Here is a 20,612-nt window from a genome sequence, read left to right as displayed (position 1 = left end):
TACTTCATCAGAACTTTAAATGTGAAATTACTTTTGTTACATAAAAGTGTGTTTATTATCATATTGATATTGATACGATACACTTGTTTTGCTGCTCAAAATAGTCGTCTGCTAGAGCACTGTCCAGTCTCTGTGCATGTGGTGATTTACCTGTGTCATGCTTGAATGCCTTTCTTGGGTACATCAGATCTAGAGCTCAGACTGATATTTTATAATGTGTTTTTTTTTATTCTGTTTCTCTTACATAAAGGTGTGTAGTTAAATAAATATTAATTAGAACTGCCGCAAATAAGGTCTTTGGTCACAGGCTTTAGTAAGCGATAGTGCAACGTACACCTAGAACCTAGGATGATGTGAAATAAATTAAATATGTAGCCGGTACTAAAAGTTATCCATTTCGTCACTTTCTTTTATTGACTATATATAAACCTGAATCGCATTGTATTGTTCCGGAAGTTTCCAAAGTCGATCAGATGCTTAGAATATCATGACTGATGCAAGAGTTTGTATGATACGCCGCTTGAAGTTTACACAAAACCAATGCATTTAGCACTGTATAATGTCACTATTGTTAATTTATAGTAGATTATTGCTGACAAGTATATCTTAATATATGTTTTTGAAAGTTTGGTGTCACTAAATCATGACGAAATCTATTAAACGGTATAAGACACTGACTTCCGGTATCGCATGTGCAGTTGGAATCTGCGCATAGCTAATGTACACGGACTCTACACCCGACATGCAAAATAATGATGCAAGTACCCTCGCACTAAAAATCAAAGTTTATCAAACTGCTAAATCAGTCTTGCAAAGTAGCTTGAATTTGCCTCAGATTGAACTCCCCTTACCTAGCAACCTGTAAATAATCACAAATGAAATATTAGATTATTAAATGTACAAGATACAAACCTAGATAAATATAGAAAACATGTACTGTAAGTGCACATTATTTTGTCAATGTCTGATTTTAGTGCTTTGTGCAGCAGAAATTCCACAAGATGTTTGATGCACATTGATTATTTTGCACATCATATTCATCACATGGATGAATAACAAAATTTGCAAATGGTGAAATCGTTTGAGGGTATTTGTCCAGGTTAGTGATTTATGACCTCAGTAGTGAAGAGAAAATTCCAATCTTATTCACATTTTATTACATTGATGGACACCAGCCCAAAAACAAAAAATACTTATGATTGCATATGTCAACTTCAACTTTATTGCTAAATGTATCATATTAGTACGAGTGGATAGTTCACAATGCATCTAGTGCATTTGATACAACAAAATATAACAACAAACAGTATTATAACATCATTATATCACATGACTCGCCACTAACCTCATAATCGTCAATCATGATAAGCTTGCATACATACATATCTAAAGTTTAACAGCAATTACAATGCGTGTTTCTGTTGGATTATTCTTTTTCCCTGTTCAGGTAAAATAAAACATGCAGTTGCAGTATGCACACACTGATAAAATTTGTCACAAACTTTGGATGGAGTAGACAACTTAAATAGGAAATATGACACAATAACAACTGGGCCTAGCAGCATAAAACTGTCTCGGACAGATTTTTTACTCAAGTTTATGTAAAATTCTGAAATAAGAAAGATGCTTGTTGTTATTTGTTTAGCTACTCCATTCCGTATAAGTTTGTTGTATGAACCACTGAAGTCAGTATTCCACCTACCGGAGATCAGGGTGCATGCCTATTATCATGACGATCATATTATCGTAATTCAAGTTTTTTTTTATGTATTTAAAAAAAAATCCAAAAACATCTGAAAACATGTAACCAAAATGATTGAATACAAATCTTATGATTTAGAAAATCACAATAATATGACCGTTATTGACTTTCAAGATAACGAGTTTCGACTGTACTTGAATTTTGAATCTGTTTGAGAATAGATTTATGGTGTCAGGCCCTGGATATATTACCACTCCTTGATGTTCACAATTCATTATTCCCGAATTAATATGTTTTGTTAAGCATTGTATGCTTTTTATTATTATACTAGGACATGTATGTACCATAATTTTCCTTCATATTACCTGTGGTCTATTCAATTTTTCTACATTAGAATTTTAAGACAGTCTTATGCAGGATTTCAAACTGAACAAGAGGCCCAAAGGGCCTTAACGGTCATCTGACTACCTTGGCAATAGTAAAATTAATTATATATGGTGTCACTTTGTCAGGACCATGTCAGGATCATTTTCAATTTCTTTCAACAAATTTTATTTCAAACAAGAGGCACAAGGGCCTTAACATATAGGAAATTAATTAGATATAGTGTCATGGTAGCCATCTTCGATTTGTGATCAACCAGAGATGTAACAATACTTTGTCGGGCCCATGTCAGGATCATTTCATGCAAGTTTCAGCCAAATCGCACCGGTAGAACTTGAGAAGAAGTTCGAAATATGTTTTCAAGATGGCGGCTGTGGCTGCCATCTTGGGTTTTGTATCAACCTAAAAAATAACAACACTTTGTCAGGACCATGTCAGGATCATTTCATGCAAGTTTCAGTCAAACCGCACCGGTAGAACTTGAGAAGAAGTTCAAAATGTGTTTTCAAGATGGCGGCTGTGGCGGCCATCTTGGATTTCGGATCGACCCGAAAAATAACAACACTTTGTCGGGACCATGTCAGGATCATTTCATGCAAGTTTCAGCCAAATCTCACCGGTAGAACTTGAGAAGAAGTTCAAAATGTGTTTTAAAGATGGCGGCTGTGGCGGCCATCTTGGATTTCGGATCGAGCCGAAAAATAACAACACTTTGTCAGGACCATGTCAGGATCATTTCATGCAAGTTTCAGTCAAATTGCACCAGTAGAACTTGAGAAGAAGTTCAAAATGTGTTTTCAAGATGGCGGCTGTGGTGGCCATCTTGGATTTCGGATCGACCCGAAAAATAACAACACTTTGTCGGGACCATGTCAGGATCATTTCATGCAAGTTTCAGCCAAAATTGCACCAGTAGAACTTGAGAAGAAGTTCAAAATGTGTTTTCAAGATGGCGGCTGTGGTGGCCATCTTGGATTTCGGATCGACCCGAAAAATAACAACACTTTGTCGGGACCATGCCAGGATCATTTCATGCAAGTTTCAGCCAAATCGCACCAGTAGAACTTGAGAAGAAGTTCAAAATGTGTTTTCAAGATGGCGGCTATGGCGGCCATCTTGGATTTGGGATCGACCCGAAAAATAACAACACTTTGTCAGGACCATGTCAGGATCATTTCATGCAATTTTCAGCCAAATCTCACCGGTAGAACTTGAGAAGAAGTTCAAAATGTGTTTTCAAGATGGCGACTGTGGCGGCCATCTTGGATTTTCGGATCGACCCGAAAAATAACAACACTTTGTCAGGACCATGTCAGGATCATTTCATGCAAGTTTCAGCCAAATTGCACCAGTAGAACTTGAGAAGAAGTTCAAAATGTGTTTTCAAGATGGCGGCTGTGGCGGCCATCTTTGATTTGGGATCGACCCGAAAAATAACAACACTTTGTCGGGACCATGTCAGGATCATTTCATGCAAGTTTCAGCAAATTGCACCAGTAGAACTTGAGAGAAGTTCAAAATGTGTTTTCAAGATGGCGGCTGTGGTGGCCATCTTGGATTTCGGAAACGCCGAAAATAACAACACTTTGTCGGGACCATGCAGGATCATTTCATGCAAGTTTCAGTTAATCGCACCAGTAACTTGAGAAGAAGTTCAAAATGTGTTTTCAAGATGGCGGCTATGGCGGCCATCTTGGATTTGGGATCGACCCGAAAAATAACAACACTTTGTCAGGACCATGTCAGGATCATTTCATGCAATTTTCAGCCAAATCTCACCGTAGAACTTGAGAAGAAGTTCAAAATGTGTTTTCAAGATGGCGACTATGGCGGCCATCTTGGATTTCGGATCGACCCGAAAATAACAACACTTTGTCAGGACCAGTCAGGATCATTTCATGCAAGTTTCAGCCAAATCGCACTAGTAGAACTTGAGAAGAAGTTCAAAATGTGTTTTCAAGATGTTGGCGGCCATCTTGGATTTCGGATCGACCCGAAAATAACAACACTTTGTCGGGACCATGGGATCATTTCGCAAGTTTCGTCAAATCGCACCGGTAGAACTGAGAAGAAGTTCAAAATGGACGATGCGCACGGTGGCGGACGATATGGGATCGACCCGAAAAATAACAACACTGTCGGGACCATGTCAGGATCATTTCATGCAAGTTTCAGCCAAATTGCACTAGTAGAACTTGAGAAGAAGTTCAAATGTGAAAAGAACCTAAAAAACGGCGGACGGCGCACGGCTATCGACGACGACGGACGAAACATGATGACTATAGTTCACTGACCCTTGGGTCAGTACATGCAGGCTATCGTGATGAGTTGTAAGTTTCTGATGTACACTAATTTCCATATTTTCAATGTTAATTTTATCATGGTTTTATATATCCATGTATAACCTGTAGGCAATCTGCCACTGCAGGTTATCTGTAAAATGTTTTTTTATATCATAAAAAATTGCTGATTTGTTTCCCATGGCTATACTCTGATGCGGGTAATACGCAGGAAATTACATTTATATGTTGAAGGCACTTAATTTGGTTATCTTTTGGCTTACTAGAGTCTATTAAGGCAAAGAAAGAAAGACCTGGCTTATAGTTACAATATGTAGAGAATGATCTAGATACCTATAAGTTAACTAATAGGTTACAAAATCTAAACACCACATATGCTACATTCCAAAACCATAGATGGAGAAAAAATTGTATTCAAATTTTGGATGAAATTTTGCACTTAGTCTGAGGATTTTCAATATTAAATTTTACTAAAAAAAAACTGACTACAAGAAGCATCACTATATATAGTATGCTATACATAAGTATATCAAATCACCAATTCTAGATTTCAAATAATTTCATAAAGGCTTGGTCATACTTGCACTAATAGTGTAGCATAAGGTACAAGGATACCAGTTAGTGTATCATAGCTTGACCTAATCTACTGTAATGTATCTGATTGCATAGACAAGCATACATCTACCCCTAAATTAATCCACGATTTAGCGTAGTGGGATTTTAAACTTGGAACATGTACAAAATTATGGTGCACTAGTCAAGGTTTGATATAGGAGCGTAACATAAAGTAATATAGAAAAATGTACCTTTGTGTAGCTTTATGTAATAATTAACAAATCATAACAAACAGATATTAAACATAGCATCACTGGTTTCATCCTACATTATGTTATACTACATTATCATACAGGTAGGCTGTAGTAGGCTTTGCCACGCTGCCATCACATACAAGCTATCACAGCATACCTCTACCCCCTCATTTTTTAAATATACTACAGTAGCTAATAAAGCAAGTATGACACTGCCTTCCAGTTGTTCTGTTTCATACAACATTGATATTGCTCATCGATTGTCTGATAAAGGTATTGCAATAGTAAAATCACCACAAAAAAGGAAAGTCATACTATAACAAAAGGTGTTTAAAACAAACATGCTTTAATAACAAATTCATGTTTATAACCTAGTAACTTCCATTCCTCATCAAGGTTTTTCTATACGATGTCTGATCAAAGTCAATCATTTATAATCACTTCATTATAAGCATAGTTTGTAACAAAATCACTTCCTTACAAATTATGCTTATAACGAAGTATTTTGTTCCCAGATGTTCGTTATAGAAAACATTGTTTAACCATGTTTAAGTATAAGTTTATAGAAAATTAAGAATACTGTGAAATCATTATTTTTTGAGAGGAATACATTTTTATCGGATTTCTTTTTTTTTTTAAACCCAAATCAACTAATTTACTTTCCCACGAAAATTTATCATTTTAATAATGTACACAAATGTCCGGTAAGTTCAGGTGTTCTTAGGATGATTACAATAAGGAGTAGGATAACAAGTTCAAAGCACCAGTCAAAGTATTGCTTATACAAAGATACTTATAGTTTCCACAATATTGTAGACTACATCCACCAATGAATAATTATTTGAGTCTATCATGAAATTAGCAATGCTGACACAATAATTGTAGCTGTGTTGTGTGGTAGAGCTTATTTCCGCCTAGGTGATCACACAGTACAGGTGAAAAAGGTCAATGGTATTTTCGACTGTAATTTGTAAGGTCTTCCCCACAAATTGAAGTGCCAATGAAACTGAAAAAAATTATAATCCACAAAAATGAGCCCAATGGAAATATTGAAATGATTTCACATTAACAATACTTATTCAAAGACCAACTTACAGAACAGACCTACTGATGAATGTGGTTGAATGGGGTCATTACAATTACATGTAACTTTAGATATATGTCTTTTAATATGCTCTGTTTCTCCTCTTGACTTCTCATATTTCAGCAGGTCGCATCGTACACATGAACACCCTGCACTGATCATAAAAGCCTTATGGCTTACATTGGCCTAGATTGACTGTCATCTCGGACCAGCTGTCATTGTACTGCCATCATTTTCTTCTCTTCTATTCATCCGTCATCAACTCTCATTTCTTTGAAATCCTCATCAGAGGAATCATCATCTGGATGCTTTCTCTTGAGGAAGGCTAAGCAAAAGACAATGCATATGAACATTACAGCTTGTGCATTCTCATTTTGCTCTGATTAATTAAAAAGTTTTCACATGTTAGTAATCATATCAAATCAGACTTAGAATAAACAACAAGAGGCCCATGGGCCTTAACGGTCACTTGATATTTGATACAAATTAGTTATGTAATTTTCTAGCCAACTGATGTCTTTTGTTCACGAAATAGGAACATTCATCTAATAGGTCTACATACAAAGTGTCATTAAGCTTGGTGCATAATTACTCGCATTACCGTGTTCACATGGTTCAATAATTATTATTGCAATGGGCAATAACTCCATAAATAAGTTAGAGTCAAATCAAGCTTATTTCAAAACTTGTTCAAAATATTTCCAATGTTAGTGTATATGCAAAGTTTCATTAAGCTCGAATCATATTTACTCAAGTTATCATGCTCACAAGATTCAATAATTATAATTGCAAAGGGCAATAACTCCATAAGTTAAAATTGAATAAAGCTGATTTTCAAACTCCTCTGAGATCTTTCCAATGTTAGTGAACATACAAAGTGTTATAAAGCTCGGTGCACATTTACTCAAGTTATCATGTTCACAAGATTCTATCATTATAATTGCAAAGGGCAATAACTCTGTAAGTTATGATCTAATCAGGTCGATTTTTGAACTAGTCCGACATCTTTCCAATTTGAGTCTAAATAAAAAATTTCATGCAGCTAAGTACATATTTACTCAAGTTATCGGGTTCACAAGGTCCAATAATAATTATTAATGAAAAGGGCAATAGCTCCGTAAATGACGGTTGAATAATGCTGATTTTCGAACTCATCCAAGATCTTTACAATGTTAGTATACATACTATGTTTCATAAAACTCAGTTTATATTTAAGTGATCCGTTCACAAGGAAATATTAACGGACGTCGCGCGGCGGATGACCACGGACAAAAGGCTATTGCATTAGGTCACCATGACCTATGGTCATGTGACCTAAAAACACAACTCACAATTATCTCTTGATCTGTCACCATATTGAAAGTTTAACTTTGCCCTATAGATGGGTTCGTATTCCTGTAAATCAAAGAAGAAAATATATACAAGAATATGAAGCAATTTGACCACACTATATATACAAAATGAATCTACAAGACAGTAATTTGAATTACTTTTAAATATAAGTTTTTTTTTTATAAATTTGCCCTTTAATTGACCTTGAAAACAAAGCAAGGTTATCACAGACCAATGCTCATTGGCTTGTGTTTATAATGTATCAAGTTATGTCATGTCTTCAAACTTTTAGGCCAAGATACAAGATCTGATGCATTGACTGAAGTATATAAAGCAGACTGTAAACTTAAACAAGAGGCCAAAGAGGCCTTGACGGTCACCTGTGTGCTGCTACAGAAAAGCATTGCAAAGTTGGTTCAAATCTATAAAAAGTATTGACGAATTAGAATAAACTTTAAAGTTGAACCTTTTAGAATTTTTATTTTTTGTTTTTCATTTTGATAGTGTATTATGTTACCAAACCTTATGCTTAAAATTACAATTTGCTTTGCCAACGTTAAACAACAAAACCAAACAAGAAGTCAGTCAATGTCAGTGATTTCATAAATTTCACTTTTTAATCTATGAAGATTATTTGGTTCCATCAAATCTGTGAATTCAGAATAAGTTTTTTGAAGTTTTAGCCTATTTGACCCCTTTTGGCCCCGCCCCTCTGGCCCCTGGGGGTCAGCCAGGCCTGGACAAATATGGATATGGTGTTAAATTCTATTTCAGGCTAATAATTCTAACCCAGTTTGACTAATTTCCTATGAAAACAAAGCAAATAATGTTCATAAATGTGTTTTTCCTATATAAACTATAGTAAATTTGACGCCCTACCCAGGGGAAAATCTGAGATCCCAGGGCGATGAAATTCACAATTTTTGTAAAGGGCCTTAAGACCTTCCAATCTATGAAGAGTATCAGGTTCCATCAAATCTGTAAATTCAGAAGAAGATTTTTGTCAAGTTTTAGCCTATTTGACCCCGCCCCTAAGGCCCCTGGAGGTCAGCCAGGACCAATATGGTTATGGCGATAAAATGCTATCTCAGGCTAAACATTCTAACCCTGTTTGACTAATTTCCTATGACAAATAAGCAAAAAACATTCATATATGTGTTTTTCCTATATAAACTATAGTTAACTTGACCCCCTCCCCAGGGGGAAACACGAGACCCCTATTTTTAGCCTATTTGACCCCTTTTGGCCCCGCCCCTAAGGCCCCTGGGAGTCAGTCATGGAAAATTTGTTAATAGAATTCAATGGCCATTTCATAGGGATAATTCTGACAACATTTGACTAATTTTCTATTATAAATGACCAAGTAATGCTCCAAAATGTGTTTTCACTATATAAACTATAGTAAACTTAACCCCCTCCCCAGGGGGAAACCTGAGACCCCAGGGTCATATAATTCACAATTTTTGTAGAGGGCCTTGAGACCTTTCTATCTATGAAGAGTATTTGATTCTACCACATCTGTGAGTGGAGGAGAAGATTTTTGAAATGTTAGTCAATTTTGCCCCTTTTGGCCCCTCCCACAGCCCCCTGGGGGGTGGGGGTCATATAATTCACAATTTTGATTGGCCTTATGCCTTCAAAGGGTTTGTGCCAAATTTCATTGAAATTGCTTCGGCGGTTTTTGAGAAGAAGTCGAAAATGTAAATTGTTTACGAACACACGACGGTCGACGCACGACGACGGACAAAAAGCGATTAGAATAGGTCACTTGAGACTTCGTCTCAGGTGACCTAAAAAAAAAAAAATAGAATATCTGACTACATAAACACTTACAGTTAACTGCTGAACAAAGCCTTCATTTGGGTTGATGCAGAAACGTCTTTGTTGTACAAATACAAATGCGTTACTGAAATATATATCAAGAAAATAAAGCAAATTAAGAAAATACAGTCATTGCTTGATCATTAATTGTACAGGAAACTGAAACATTGACCTATTTGATGTAGGTTATACATAGTCACAGTGATCTACTTCAGGTACATGATACTGCCTCTCCTTTATTACCAAATGAAGAAGTTTCAGCAGCAAGCAATATCAATTACAAGAGTGACTTTTTGACCAAAGTATAAAGGTCTAGTGAAGGTAATGTTGAACCTTAGGAATATCAAATACATCCATGAAGGTCAAAGGTCAAAATGCTTATTTTTGCATTGCCATACAGGTAATTACTTGTGTATGAGTCAATCAAAGCCTGTAGTCAAGGTCATGTGATAATATATACACAAACTTCTCATGGGATGATCTTAAAGGTGTAACTCATGGGATGATCTTAAAGGTGGGACAAGTCAAAATGGTCAACATCAAGCTTACAGGAAGAACAAGATCTAATTGTGATGGGTACCGTCACATAAAGTTCCCCCAATCTCCACAGAGCCTAATTTGACAAGAGTGACCTCCCCAGACTGATGGTCTGCAAAAATTACCCCCCCCCCCCAATAAATGACCTCGAAATAGTTTGATGTCACTAGTAACAGTATTATCTTTGACTTAAATGCAACAAAAATTAACTTGGACCTAAAACAGAACACTGCTGACTAGTAAATAAAGGGTGATAACTCTTACTGGTTTTGAAAAATTTGAAACAGTCCAAAATTTTGTTTTTTACTCATTATTATGGTATTTTCCACTTTAACAATTTATAATTTGATTTAATTTACATATTGAAACCGATTCCAGGCAAATCGGACCAGTTGTTAATATCTATAAGCAGTTCAATTTTTAACAACGAAAGGCTGTGGCTTCCATCTTTGATGCTGGTCGGAAAAAATGAAACCGGTCGACATGCAGGTCACCAGAATTGACCTCACAAAATTTCATGGCGATCCGATTTATAGTTTTCGAGAAAACTGTCGGACAAAGTCGCGACGGAAAAAGAAGAAAGAACCAGAAGAAGAAGAAGAAAAAGAAGAAGAATAAGAAATGGAGCAAACACATTAAGTTCCCCACTCTATTGGGGGAACTTAATTATCATCCATACATCCCATATTCATTATGAACTAAGCTGCTCCGAGGTACTTACCGAAATAATAACCATTATGTTTCCAGTATGTAAGCTTTAAGCTGCTCCTAGGCATTTACCGAAATGATAACCCATATGTTTCCATTATGTAAGCTGCTCCTAGGTACTTACCGAAATGATAACCCATATGTTTCCATTATGTAAGCTGCTCCTAGGTACTTACCGAAATGATAACCCATATGTTTCCATTATGTAAGCTGCTCCTAGGTACTTACCGAAATGATAACCCATATGTTTCCATTATGTAAGCTGCTCCTAGGTACTTACCGAAATGATAACCCATATGTTTCCATTATGTAAGCTGCTCCTAGGTACTTACCGAAATGATAACCCATATGTTTCCATTATGTAAGCTGCTCCTAGGTACTTACCGAAATGATTACCCATATGTTTCCATTATGTAAGCTGCTCCTAGGTACTTACCGAAATGATAACCCATATGTTTCCATTATGTAAGCTGCTCCTAGGTACTTACCGAAATGATAACCCATATGTTTCCATTATGTAAGCTGCTCCTAGGTACTTACCGAAATGATAACCCATATGTTTCCATTATGTAAGCTGCTCCTAGGTACTTACCGAAATGATAACCCATATGTTTCCATTATGTAAGCTGCTCCTAGGTACTTACCGAAAATGATACCCATATGTTTCCATTATGTAAGCTGCTCCTAGGTACTTACCGAAATGATAACCCATATGTTTCCATTATGTAAGCTGCTCCTAGGTACTTACCGAAATGATAACCCATATGTTTCCATTATGTAAGCTGCTCCTAGGTACTTACCGAAATGATAACCCATATGTTTCCATTATGTAAGCTGCTCCTAGGTACTTACCGAAATGATAACCCATATGTTTCCATTATGTAAGCTGCTCCTAGGTACTTACCGAAATGATAACCCATATGTTTCCATTATGTAAGCTGCTCCTAGGTACTTACCGAAATGATAACCCATATGTTTCCATTATGTAAGCTGCTCCTAGGTACTTACCGAAATGATAACCCATATGTTTCCATTATGTAAGCTGCTCCTAGGTACTTACCGAAATGATAACCCATATGTTTCCATTATGTAAGCTGCTCCTAGGTACTTACCGAAATGATAACCCATATGTTTCCATTATGTAAGCTGCTCCTAGGTACTTACCGAAATGATAACCCATATGTTTCCATTATGTAAGCTGCTCCTAGGTACTTACCGAAATGATAACCCATATGTTTCCATTATGTAAGCTGCTCCTAGGTACTTACCGAAATGATAACCCATATGTTTCCATTATGTAAGCTGCTCCTAGGTACTTACCGAAATGATAACCCATATGTTTCCATTATGTAAGCTATCACTAAAGCAGCACTGCAATAAAACATAAAATACTTCTATTGTCATGTACATATAAGTTATTAAGATAAAATAAAACGGTGTTACTATAGCAATCTTTTAATAAAGTCTAGGTTTTAGATTTCAAAAATTAAACAAAGATATCTTTAATACTTATAGGTATAGACTTTTCCACAGCAGGTACTTTGCAAGGTCATAGTGATATCTGTGCTCTGGAATCAATCTGACAGAAGAACAATTCCTATCCCTATATTGATGAGACTTTTCTCAAAACATAGAATTGGTGGCCGCTGCACTTTAGTTTGGAGTGTAGGTCTTTTATCTACTATCATAAATATCTTATGAACACTGTCAGCCTACCTTCTGGAGATTCCACCGTTTCCATGTACCAAAGCCTTCCCGCCACTTCGGAAACATTCATTCAAAAAATCTCTAACCTGAAAAAGATCATATTTACCACAAATCAGACAATTTCTCCTAGAGTTTATTGTGGTTCCTTGATTTCAGCTCTGTAAACATCCCACGAAAATGTTCAAGATTCTTGAAAAACATTCAAAAATTCAGATTCGGAAGCATAATGAATTCTTTCATATACAGATATTTTAACTTTCCTTTTGTATCATTTGCTTGGTAACAATTAACTGCTAGATATGGCAGATTATAGTTTTAAGCCAAACACTATGGATTATATTGTGGATATAATATATAAATAACTATAAGTCACGATTTGCATACAATGTCCATCGTTTCAAAAACAATTGTTGTGACATAATCTGCAATTTTACTACAATGTACAAAACAACTGTCTTGATATTCTTTCATCTCAGATCAACAAATAGCCAGTCCATGGGTTGTTGTCAGAGGTCGCAATGAACCTTGGGAGAAATTGCAAATCAGAGTGTAAATTTATACTGAAAACTTTAGACATATTTAAATGTTTGTCCAGAAGCAGTTGTAAAACTACCAACTATTGGTATTCATTCAGTAAGTTACATTATGATACACACAGCATTAATTGAACATTAAATTCATGACAAAAACACAGTTAATTTCTAGAGGTTTGTGTTTATCTGTACCCAAAGTTACTTACCTGAGAAAAAAACCTGATGATATTCTCAGTCATACAGTCAGCTATGTCTAACACAAGGTACCTGTAAGACATTCCTGTATGTGTTTTTATTTATCATCAATGAGAGAAAATAAATTTTACTTATTAAAGAAAGTAACAGATGTGTACATTTAATCTTATCTTATACAAGTAAAATAATAACATTATAATACTCATCAATATCATTATGAGACAAATCAAGATTAGTGTTGGATGACATCAATGTGTTTACAAGTGTCCTTACAAGTGTAGATTTGAACAAGTCACTTATGTGATTACTTTATATGCTGCAAAGCAAACATATGACAACATACAGCCGTCATAGAACTTACTTAAAATATTCTGGGAAGTTTGGTTTCACAAAGTTAGCTTCGATATTCTGCCTGATGCACACTATGTGTGTAATGCCATGTTGTTGTAAACACGGTAACTGAAAAGGACACAAAACTAGGTAAAAAGGTAAGTAACATATATAATTCTGTGACTTGTTATAAGTCACAAACAAAAAAGAATATACCGAAGTAAAACTTAAAGAAAGCACAAGAGAAAATGCTTAGGTAGTCCTCATTTAATTGATGTCCTGGTAAAGATCTTTTATGATTTTAATCAATTTGGCTTTGGGTTAATAATAACACAAACTAAACACCTGTATGGATCAGAACAATTGTCAGAATCTAGTGTTGTAGGAATCCCAGAGTTCCATGAAAAAAAGGACGGACCTACATGTATTAACCTGTAACATTATCATCTGTGTGTCAATATGAAAACATGGTAGGGAAAGGCATTGTTAATTATCTAAATTACTGGTACTTTATATCAAACAGATCCTAGTTCTCAGGGAGGTCTATGAACACTTTTGATCCTGATGAGCTTCCCCAGACAGTACAGACAAACCTTGACTAACCTGTGATTTCATGGCAGCTGCGTATGGCCCCAGGTATAGGTTTGGAACAATCTCCTGTTCATCAAAAAAAGGTCTGAATACATTAATATATTCAAGACAACTATTGATTAAAAACTCAAAAGTGATCTTTATAGCCAGGTGGTCTTTAAACACAGATTAAATTTGGTTGAAATTGGTCATATAGAGCCCTAAGTAACAGGGTCTTATATAAGAAGGTAGTCTTTATACAGATGTGGTCGCTAAAGCAGGTTTTACTGACATACTGTACTCTGTTATATGTAAATTCATGTTTAATAAGGAAAAATAAATAAGAAGCCTTGATTAATCTGTTCTTTTTAACCAATGATGCATCTTCGTTAATTTTTAGTATTTAAGATGCATTGTAATTCATATTCACCAAGATATAATGAGTTTATATAATATCCTTTGGGGAAATATTACAACATTTTACATGTGGTGTCATGAGTTTTATAGAACTGAATGTTAAGCTTTTAATTGTAGAAAGACTTACTTGCATCTGCCTTCTCATAACATATCTCCAGTCCTGTAAATCAATTCTACATCTTAGATATCGCAATATTAGATAGCATCTGGTGATGGTAAGCTAAAAAGCAACTGAGATGAAACAGTCTCATAATTTTCTATATAATTTAAAATTCTACTTTTCTTGATTTTATTGATTTCTGAAAAGAAATTGCAAAATAAAACAATCAAGAATGTACAGTAAAATAATTTCCTTGAATTTTTTATTATGGCCAATATTTTTTCAAATAACTGTAGGTCTAGTTCACCAACTTACATGAAGTTCTTATATAATACGCCGATTCCGGGATACAACATTCAGTCAGTTTAGTCATGTGACTTTCATCACCACGTGACTTAATATAGGGCACATTTGAAACAAAATGGCGGCATATGTAATGATTGTACACGGGTGGAAAATTACATATTGTGACAGAACATTTAATATTAATTATCAGAACAAATTGTATTAAATTTAATCCAAATATGCACGAAAATTAAATTTGGACACTTAATAAGGAAATGACATGTAAATTACCGCATCAAATGGAGCTGTCGCCTAGCAGTTGAAAATCAACGGTAGCTGACGTCTCACTCACATTTATTGTATAACTTACCTGGGTGCATTTTTCCAAAACTCAATAACAAATAAGAAACACAAAACATAACAGTTTATCTTAGTTCCGTTATCGAGCAAGTATTACCGACTATGACCTTTACCCGGACATTGATATTCTCTGCCTATAAGTGTCATCGTCATGGCGGAAAAATGTGCCCTAAATTTTTCGCGGTCACATGACCAAATCAACGTTTTCTACCTCCTAACCAGAAGAGTTCCTTGTATCCCGGAATCGGCGTATTACATGGATTTATATGTGAGAAGGATTTGTCACTGTCTCTTTACATTACTGAACACCGCGCGAGCCGCCTATGAACCGTGAACAAAAACCATTTTTCTCAACAAATACTTGTCTTATCGAGTCAAACGAAACACCAATATGAAGTTAATTAAATTTCACAACGTTTAGTACTTGCTTTAACGATGGAAGATTTAGAAAAAATGTCTAACATTTTCGTTAAAAAAATATGACAGTTCATGAAATGACCGCACTCCTCAGATAGTAAGACGGTAACCCTCGCACTCGCAAGCTACATCCAAGGCTGCACCGGCGGATATCAAAGGAAAATCAGTCGTCGCCCAACGTCACAGTCAATGCACAAACACAAAAGCTCCTGTGCCGTACTTGCCCAAAAGCCAGTGTGACTTATCCTTCTCATATACGTCCTTCTAAGGTGGTTGTTAATTGTAAACAAATCAGGATTTTTTTCTATGAATCATTTCTATCTGGTCTGTATTCAACTTATTCTTAAACTCTGGCACAAAAAAAGCACAAATTTAAAGGATGGAATATTGTACATCACTAACTTACTAACATACTGTTACAACAACAGGGCCATGTAAAGTCTCTATTTGAAAAAATAGCCAGAAATACAGTGTTTATATATATATAATTCAATTTTGCTTGTTACGAGCATTTTCATTGGCTTAAAAATATACTTTATCAGCCCATAAAGGAAAAAATGGCGTCGCCGTTTATAACGTTGCTTCTGATTGGCTAAGATGACGGCGTAATGATTTCATAGACAAAAGAGTCCAAAATGATTTTTGAATATTGAAGAGATTATCTTTAGTAAATTGAATTATAAGGAGTAATTTGAATATATTTTTTATGTTATGGAGATATAACACAAAAATCTGAGTGTACTCTCGTCATAAACCGCTTCACGGTTTATTTAGAGTACACTCAGATTTTTGTGTTATATCTCCATAACATAAAAAATCTATTCAAGTTAATCCTTAAAAGGATTAAAGTCTCTTTCTGGTGGTTCTATCGAAGGATAAAGTTGAGTAGGGTATCGATATTTGGAATGGACCGCAAAGCGGTCCATGAAACAAATATCGATACCCTACTCAACTTTATCCTTTCGCGGTCTATTCCAAATATCGATACCCTACTCAACTTTATCCTTCGATAGAACCACCAGAAAGAGACTTTAATCCTTATAATTCCTTATATTTACAGTCTTAACTATTATTTTCATAGCTCAAAATTTACCCTTAATAGTGTTTATGGCATTTATATGACTAAAATTGAATTATATCGTTTGGTTCCGACAGGCATTTGGAACAGCCACTCGAAGTGACGGAAATTCCCGCCAATTTATCAATGAACATACAAATAAAATGAGTTCCGTCTCATGAAACATATATCTGGGGTTTTCCCGGTATGAAACTATAAATCGTTTTATTTATCTGTTGTTAAAAACACCATGGTTCAAAGCACTTAGGTTTAATCTTTTACTTCGTATGATTACACACGCTTACACAATTCATAACGTGGCAGGATATTTAACGTAGTTGTGACGCGGCGTCAGATTCAAACCCCCTGTGTCAAGGAGGTGTGACAAACAGAGAGTTTCTTCAATTTTGTGATCACTTGAGTTCTACTTAATCAGTTCACGTTTGAAATTACTTAAATACACAAGTGTTTACATAGTTCCATGTCATTATTTCCGGACTTTGGAGATTTTCAAATGTATCGGACGTCGTTTCGAGGAACATGTACAAACACAGGTAGGCCCACTAAGTACTGTATTGTAAACGTTTACCGCTCTCAAATTGTTAGCTTATATTTATATTGTTGTTTCAAACACTTCAATAAATATTAGAGATATCTATTACAAGTATTGTAAAGCTACAATTGTAGGATTCCGTTTCATTGATATTTTGAAACACCCAAACGTACATTGTGTATGTAAGGCCTACTCTCGCCGATTCACAGTAGATAACGTACAGGACTTGTCTGTCCCCCGAGGTGAACAAAAATGCATTGTCGTGCTAGGTCGTTTTGCTTAAACTTATGCAACTCAAAGACTGATGTTGTCCTGACATATCTTCTCCATTTGCGTACAACCAAAGATGATAAAAATACAAATAGGATGTAGATCTACATGTTGTAGCGAACAACACAGACTCACCGACACACAATATGTAAACATTACGACGTCATTGGAATGTGCAAAACTGTACATTGTACAACATTGTTATTTATCATACGCACGGAAACATTGCTCAAAGAGGTACGGTAGTAACATAAACAATGTAGCTTTTCTACATTTTGTATTTACACATGCACATGTATATATGTGTTCAAACCTACTTGATACATGTACATGTTCAGCGAACGTACGTTCGGTACTGAAAACACCAAAAGTTTCTGATTTGTACCATCATAAATTCATCCGCGCGGCTCCAAATTGCGCGTGATATACTCAATTTATCGAGAAATAAATGTGGGAATATAGGTCACTCGCTTTATATATGATGTTAATTATTTTAGTGTGTGTGCCATAATTGCTGTGGTCCCTTTCCTTGTTTCTATCTGTTTGATATGACACCGGTAGGGTAGGGCTATGTATATAAACATTCCACGTGCGTTTCCGATTGTGTATTGTGATAGGCTTTCGTTTGTATCCTTGAGCAGTCTAGGTTATCTTGGTGTTTACCCTCGAGACTACAGGATATCGGTGAGTTGCCGGATGAGGTTCCGCGCTCTCTGCGCATATGCTATAGATTAGACCAATCAGAATGGGTGTGCGACATCGCAAATAAGACCATGGGAAGGGGGTTATAAAAGGGGCTGCACAGCTAAAATGGACGACTTGCATGGCCGGATAATCGGCCAACACCCAGGGGGAGACACCTCCCCTACCAGGCGTTGACAACAGTTGCCACACAGTGCTGATAACAGCACATGTACCTATGTACGTACTTGCGTTAGGACACTTAGGGTGTTAAACGTAGATTTGGGAGTGGGGCTGTTGTGGAGTTAGCTGGGAGGAGGGAGGGAATAGGAAGGGGTGTTGTCATCAGCTAGGCTCTCGGTAGGAACTTGTGGGGCTAGTGTTATCGTTAGGTACTCTCTGTAAATACTTCTTTTCTCTATTATTACTTTGTTATTGTTTACCTGTATATTATCTATTACTTAGTATAATGAATCTCCATTTAACCTTATACAATGTGTTTGTTGACATGTAATTAAATTGCTCGGCCACATCCTTCTGAACTTGGAATTGAGCTGTCTGTAATCAGCTCAACATGTGTGCGTGTCTCTACTCTCGGGATTCGTCTGCTGACCGGTGTCGTGGGGATTGTAAATCAAAACTATACGATCACTAGGGATGTCACGGTTCATGTTTTTTCAGCTCGGTTCGGTTTCAACTTTTTTTGATCGGTTTTCGGTTTTTTCGGTTCGGTTCAGGCAAATCTCAATTACACTTTTTAAGTCTATTTTCTATCAAAAGCAAGTTCTGCTTTAGATTTAAAGATGGTATATCACTTAAACAAATGGTTTTTTTTTTCTTTATCAAGATTTCACTTCTAATTAAAAACATATAATTTATTGCGCCCTGAAAAATTATCCACAGCACTATATCCTATATACATTGAAGTTCTAAAAGTGCATGCAGCAAAGAAATTCATTAATTATTCTATATCATTTTGTGTCTTAATTAGACATATAACATGATTAAATACCAATTTTTGTTCAAATATTGAGTATCATTTATGATCTCTCAGCAGTGGAACATCTTAAAAAAACATAATTGAACGTTTTCTTATCTTTTTAACTCTTTCAGTACTATTGACACATTAAACAGTCACAGAGAGATATATGTCCTCGTATCCTTTATGATACATTATTTCGTCACTAAAACTTTTCTCGTATCCTTCATGACGCATTATTATGTGATGATTGACATGTGAAAATCGTAAGTTTTACCGCAAATCAATACATCGGTATTATCCCAGAAAAATTGTTTTTAAAAAGTATTATGCATTTGAATTATAATAGAGATAAACATTATTACGTACCAGGTGCATGTTCAATCGTAAAATGGTTTAATTCACGGAATATTGGCCGACGGAAACGCGATTGTTTACAATCGGCAACACAATGGCGGCTTGATTTAGCTGCCGATATTCTGCGGGATTAATGTTATCGGAAAAATACATAATAAAAAATGATCAATTATAAAATATCAAACATTTAGTGAAATATATCATTTAGATATTATGTATGTGAAAAATCATGTCTGCAGACAGCAAAAAACGATCTTCTGAATGACTGAACTTGCACATGTGTTACACATATATGTCGGTCAACAGGTGTATTTCTCGGGATTCTGACAAACAACTTCGCCGTATTTTCAATGAAATAATCTGCAATACAGTTTATACACGTAAATTACAGGTATTATAGGACAGTTATTTTTTTAATGAACCGAACCGAAACTTAGAATTATCGTACCGAACCGAACCGTACGGTTGAATTTTTCGGTTAACGGTATTTTCGGTTAACCGTGACACTCCTAACGATCACACCTTTTGGGAACTAACGTCCCCTTGACGCTAGTCCGGGGAGTGGGGACGCGCTATTACATAAAGTTGATCGAGTAGCCTTTGGTTGAAATCAACGGGGTTTATACTATCAATTCACCACTGACTGTAAATATTTATATGTATTTCTGGCTATTTTTTTCGTATAGAGACTATACATGGCCCTGTGGTTGTAACAATAAGACAGTAAGCTAACTAACATTTGCAACTCTTGACAACTTACCACTGCTTCATAATTTGGAATCTGTGGGAACATAAAGTTATCCATGAAGCTATATTTTTCGTCTCATCAATTTGCGGCATTAGGGTAGGCATATCATTTCGTTAAAATGGCTATAGTCAGCATAACTACAAATTTAACGGATAGTGTGTTCCCTACTTTCTTTTTCTAAATATGGATTGTGTTCTACGTCATCATTTTAGTGTAGTTGTGTCTAAAACTGTAAAAGGACTTACAATCCGGAAATAATTATTACAACGAAACTATCGAAATTATTAGAAATTAAGTGATATAGGACACCTTAACAAATCATAAAGAGTAAATCGGACAGTTATTTTAATATGGAATTACTGTTTTACATTGGCCT

General features: G+C 35.6%; 1 protein-coding gene across 3 annotated transcripts; it reads right to left on the bottom strand.

Annotated features, from left to right (window-relative positions):
• Positions 1-4,442: 4,442 nt before the first annotated feature.
• Positions 4,443-20,432, bottom strand: LOC138318996 (serine/threonine/tyrosine-interacting protein-like). 3 transcript variants are annotated; one of them, XM_069261871.1, is made up of 10 exons: positions 20,249-20,432; positions 14,557-14,589; positions 14,046-14,099; positions 13,474-13,571; positions 13,124-13,184; positions 12,394-12,470; positions 11,998-12,048; positions 9,445-9,517; positions 7,611-7,674; positions 4,443-6,604 (listed from the first exon to the last, which is right to left on the bottom strand). In XM_069261871.1, exons 1-10 carry the CDS (start codon positions 20,291-20,293, stop codon positions 6,528-6,530), a joined length of 633 nt encoding a protein of 210 aa, XP_069117972.1. In that variant the 5' UTR covers positions 20,294-20,432; the 3' UTR covers positions 4,443-6,527. The 3 variants fall into 3 exon arrangements, with proteins under 3 accessions (XP_069117972.1, XP_069117974.1, XP_069117973.1); XM_069261873.1 differs by having other exon boundaries at positions 14,557-14,660; positions 20,249-20,430; XM_069261872.1 differs by lacking the exon at positions 14,557-14,589.
• Between the last annotated feature and the right edge of the window lie 180 nt (positions 20,433-20,612).

This window comes from Argopecten irradians, chromosome 3 (assembly GCF_041381155.1).
Source record: "Argopecten irradians isolate NY chromosome 3, Ai_NY, whole genome shotgun sequence".
NCBI classification, from domain to species: Eukaryota; Metazoa; Mollusca; class Bivalvia; order Pectinida; family Pectinidae; genus Argopecten; species Argopecten irradians.
Note: the sequence above shows the minus strand (reverse complement) of the source record. Positions and strands in the feature narration are given on the sequence as shown.

Excerpts from the sequence above, each read along its gene's own strand:
- LOC138318996 (XM_069261871.1), bottom strand. The coding sequence starts at position 20,293 with ATGGATAACTTTATGTTCCCACAGATTCCAAATTATGAAGCAGTG. Across the intron at positions 14,590-20,248 it reads TTCCAAATTATGAAGCAGTG|GACTGGAGATATGTTATGAG; the intron begins GTAAGTTGTCAA and ends ATTGATTTACAG. Across the intron at positions 13,185-13,473 it reads AACTTCCCAGAATATTTTAA|GTACCTTGTGTTAGACATAG; the intron begins GTAAGTTCTATG and ends AATGTCTTACAG.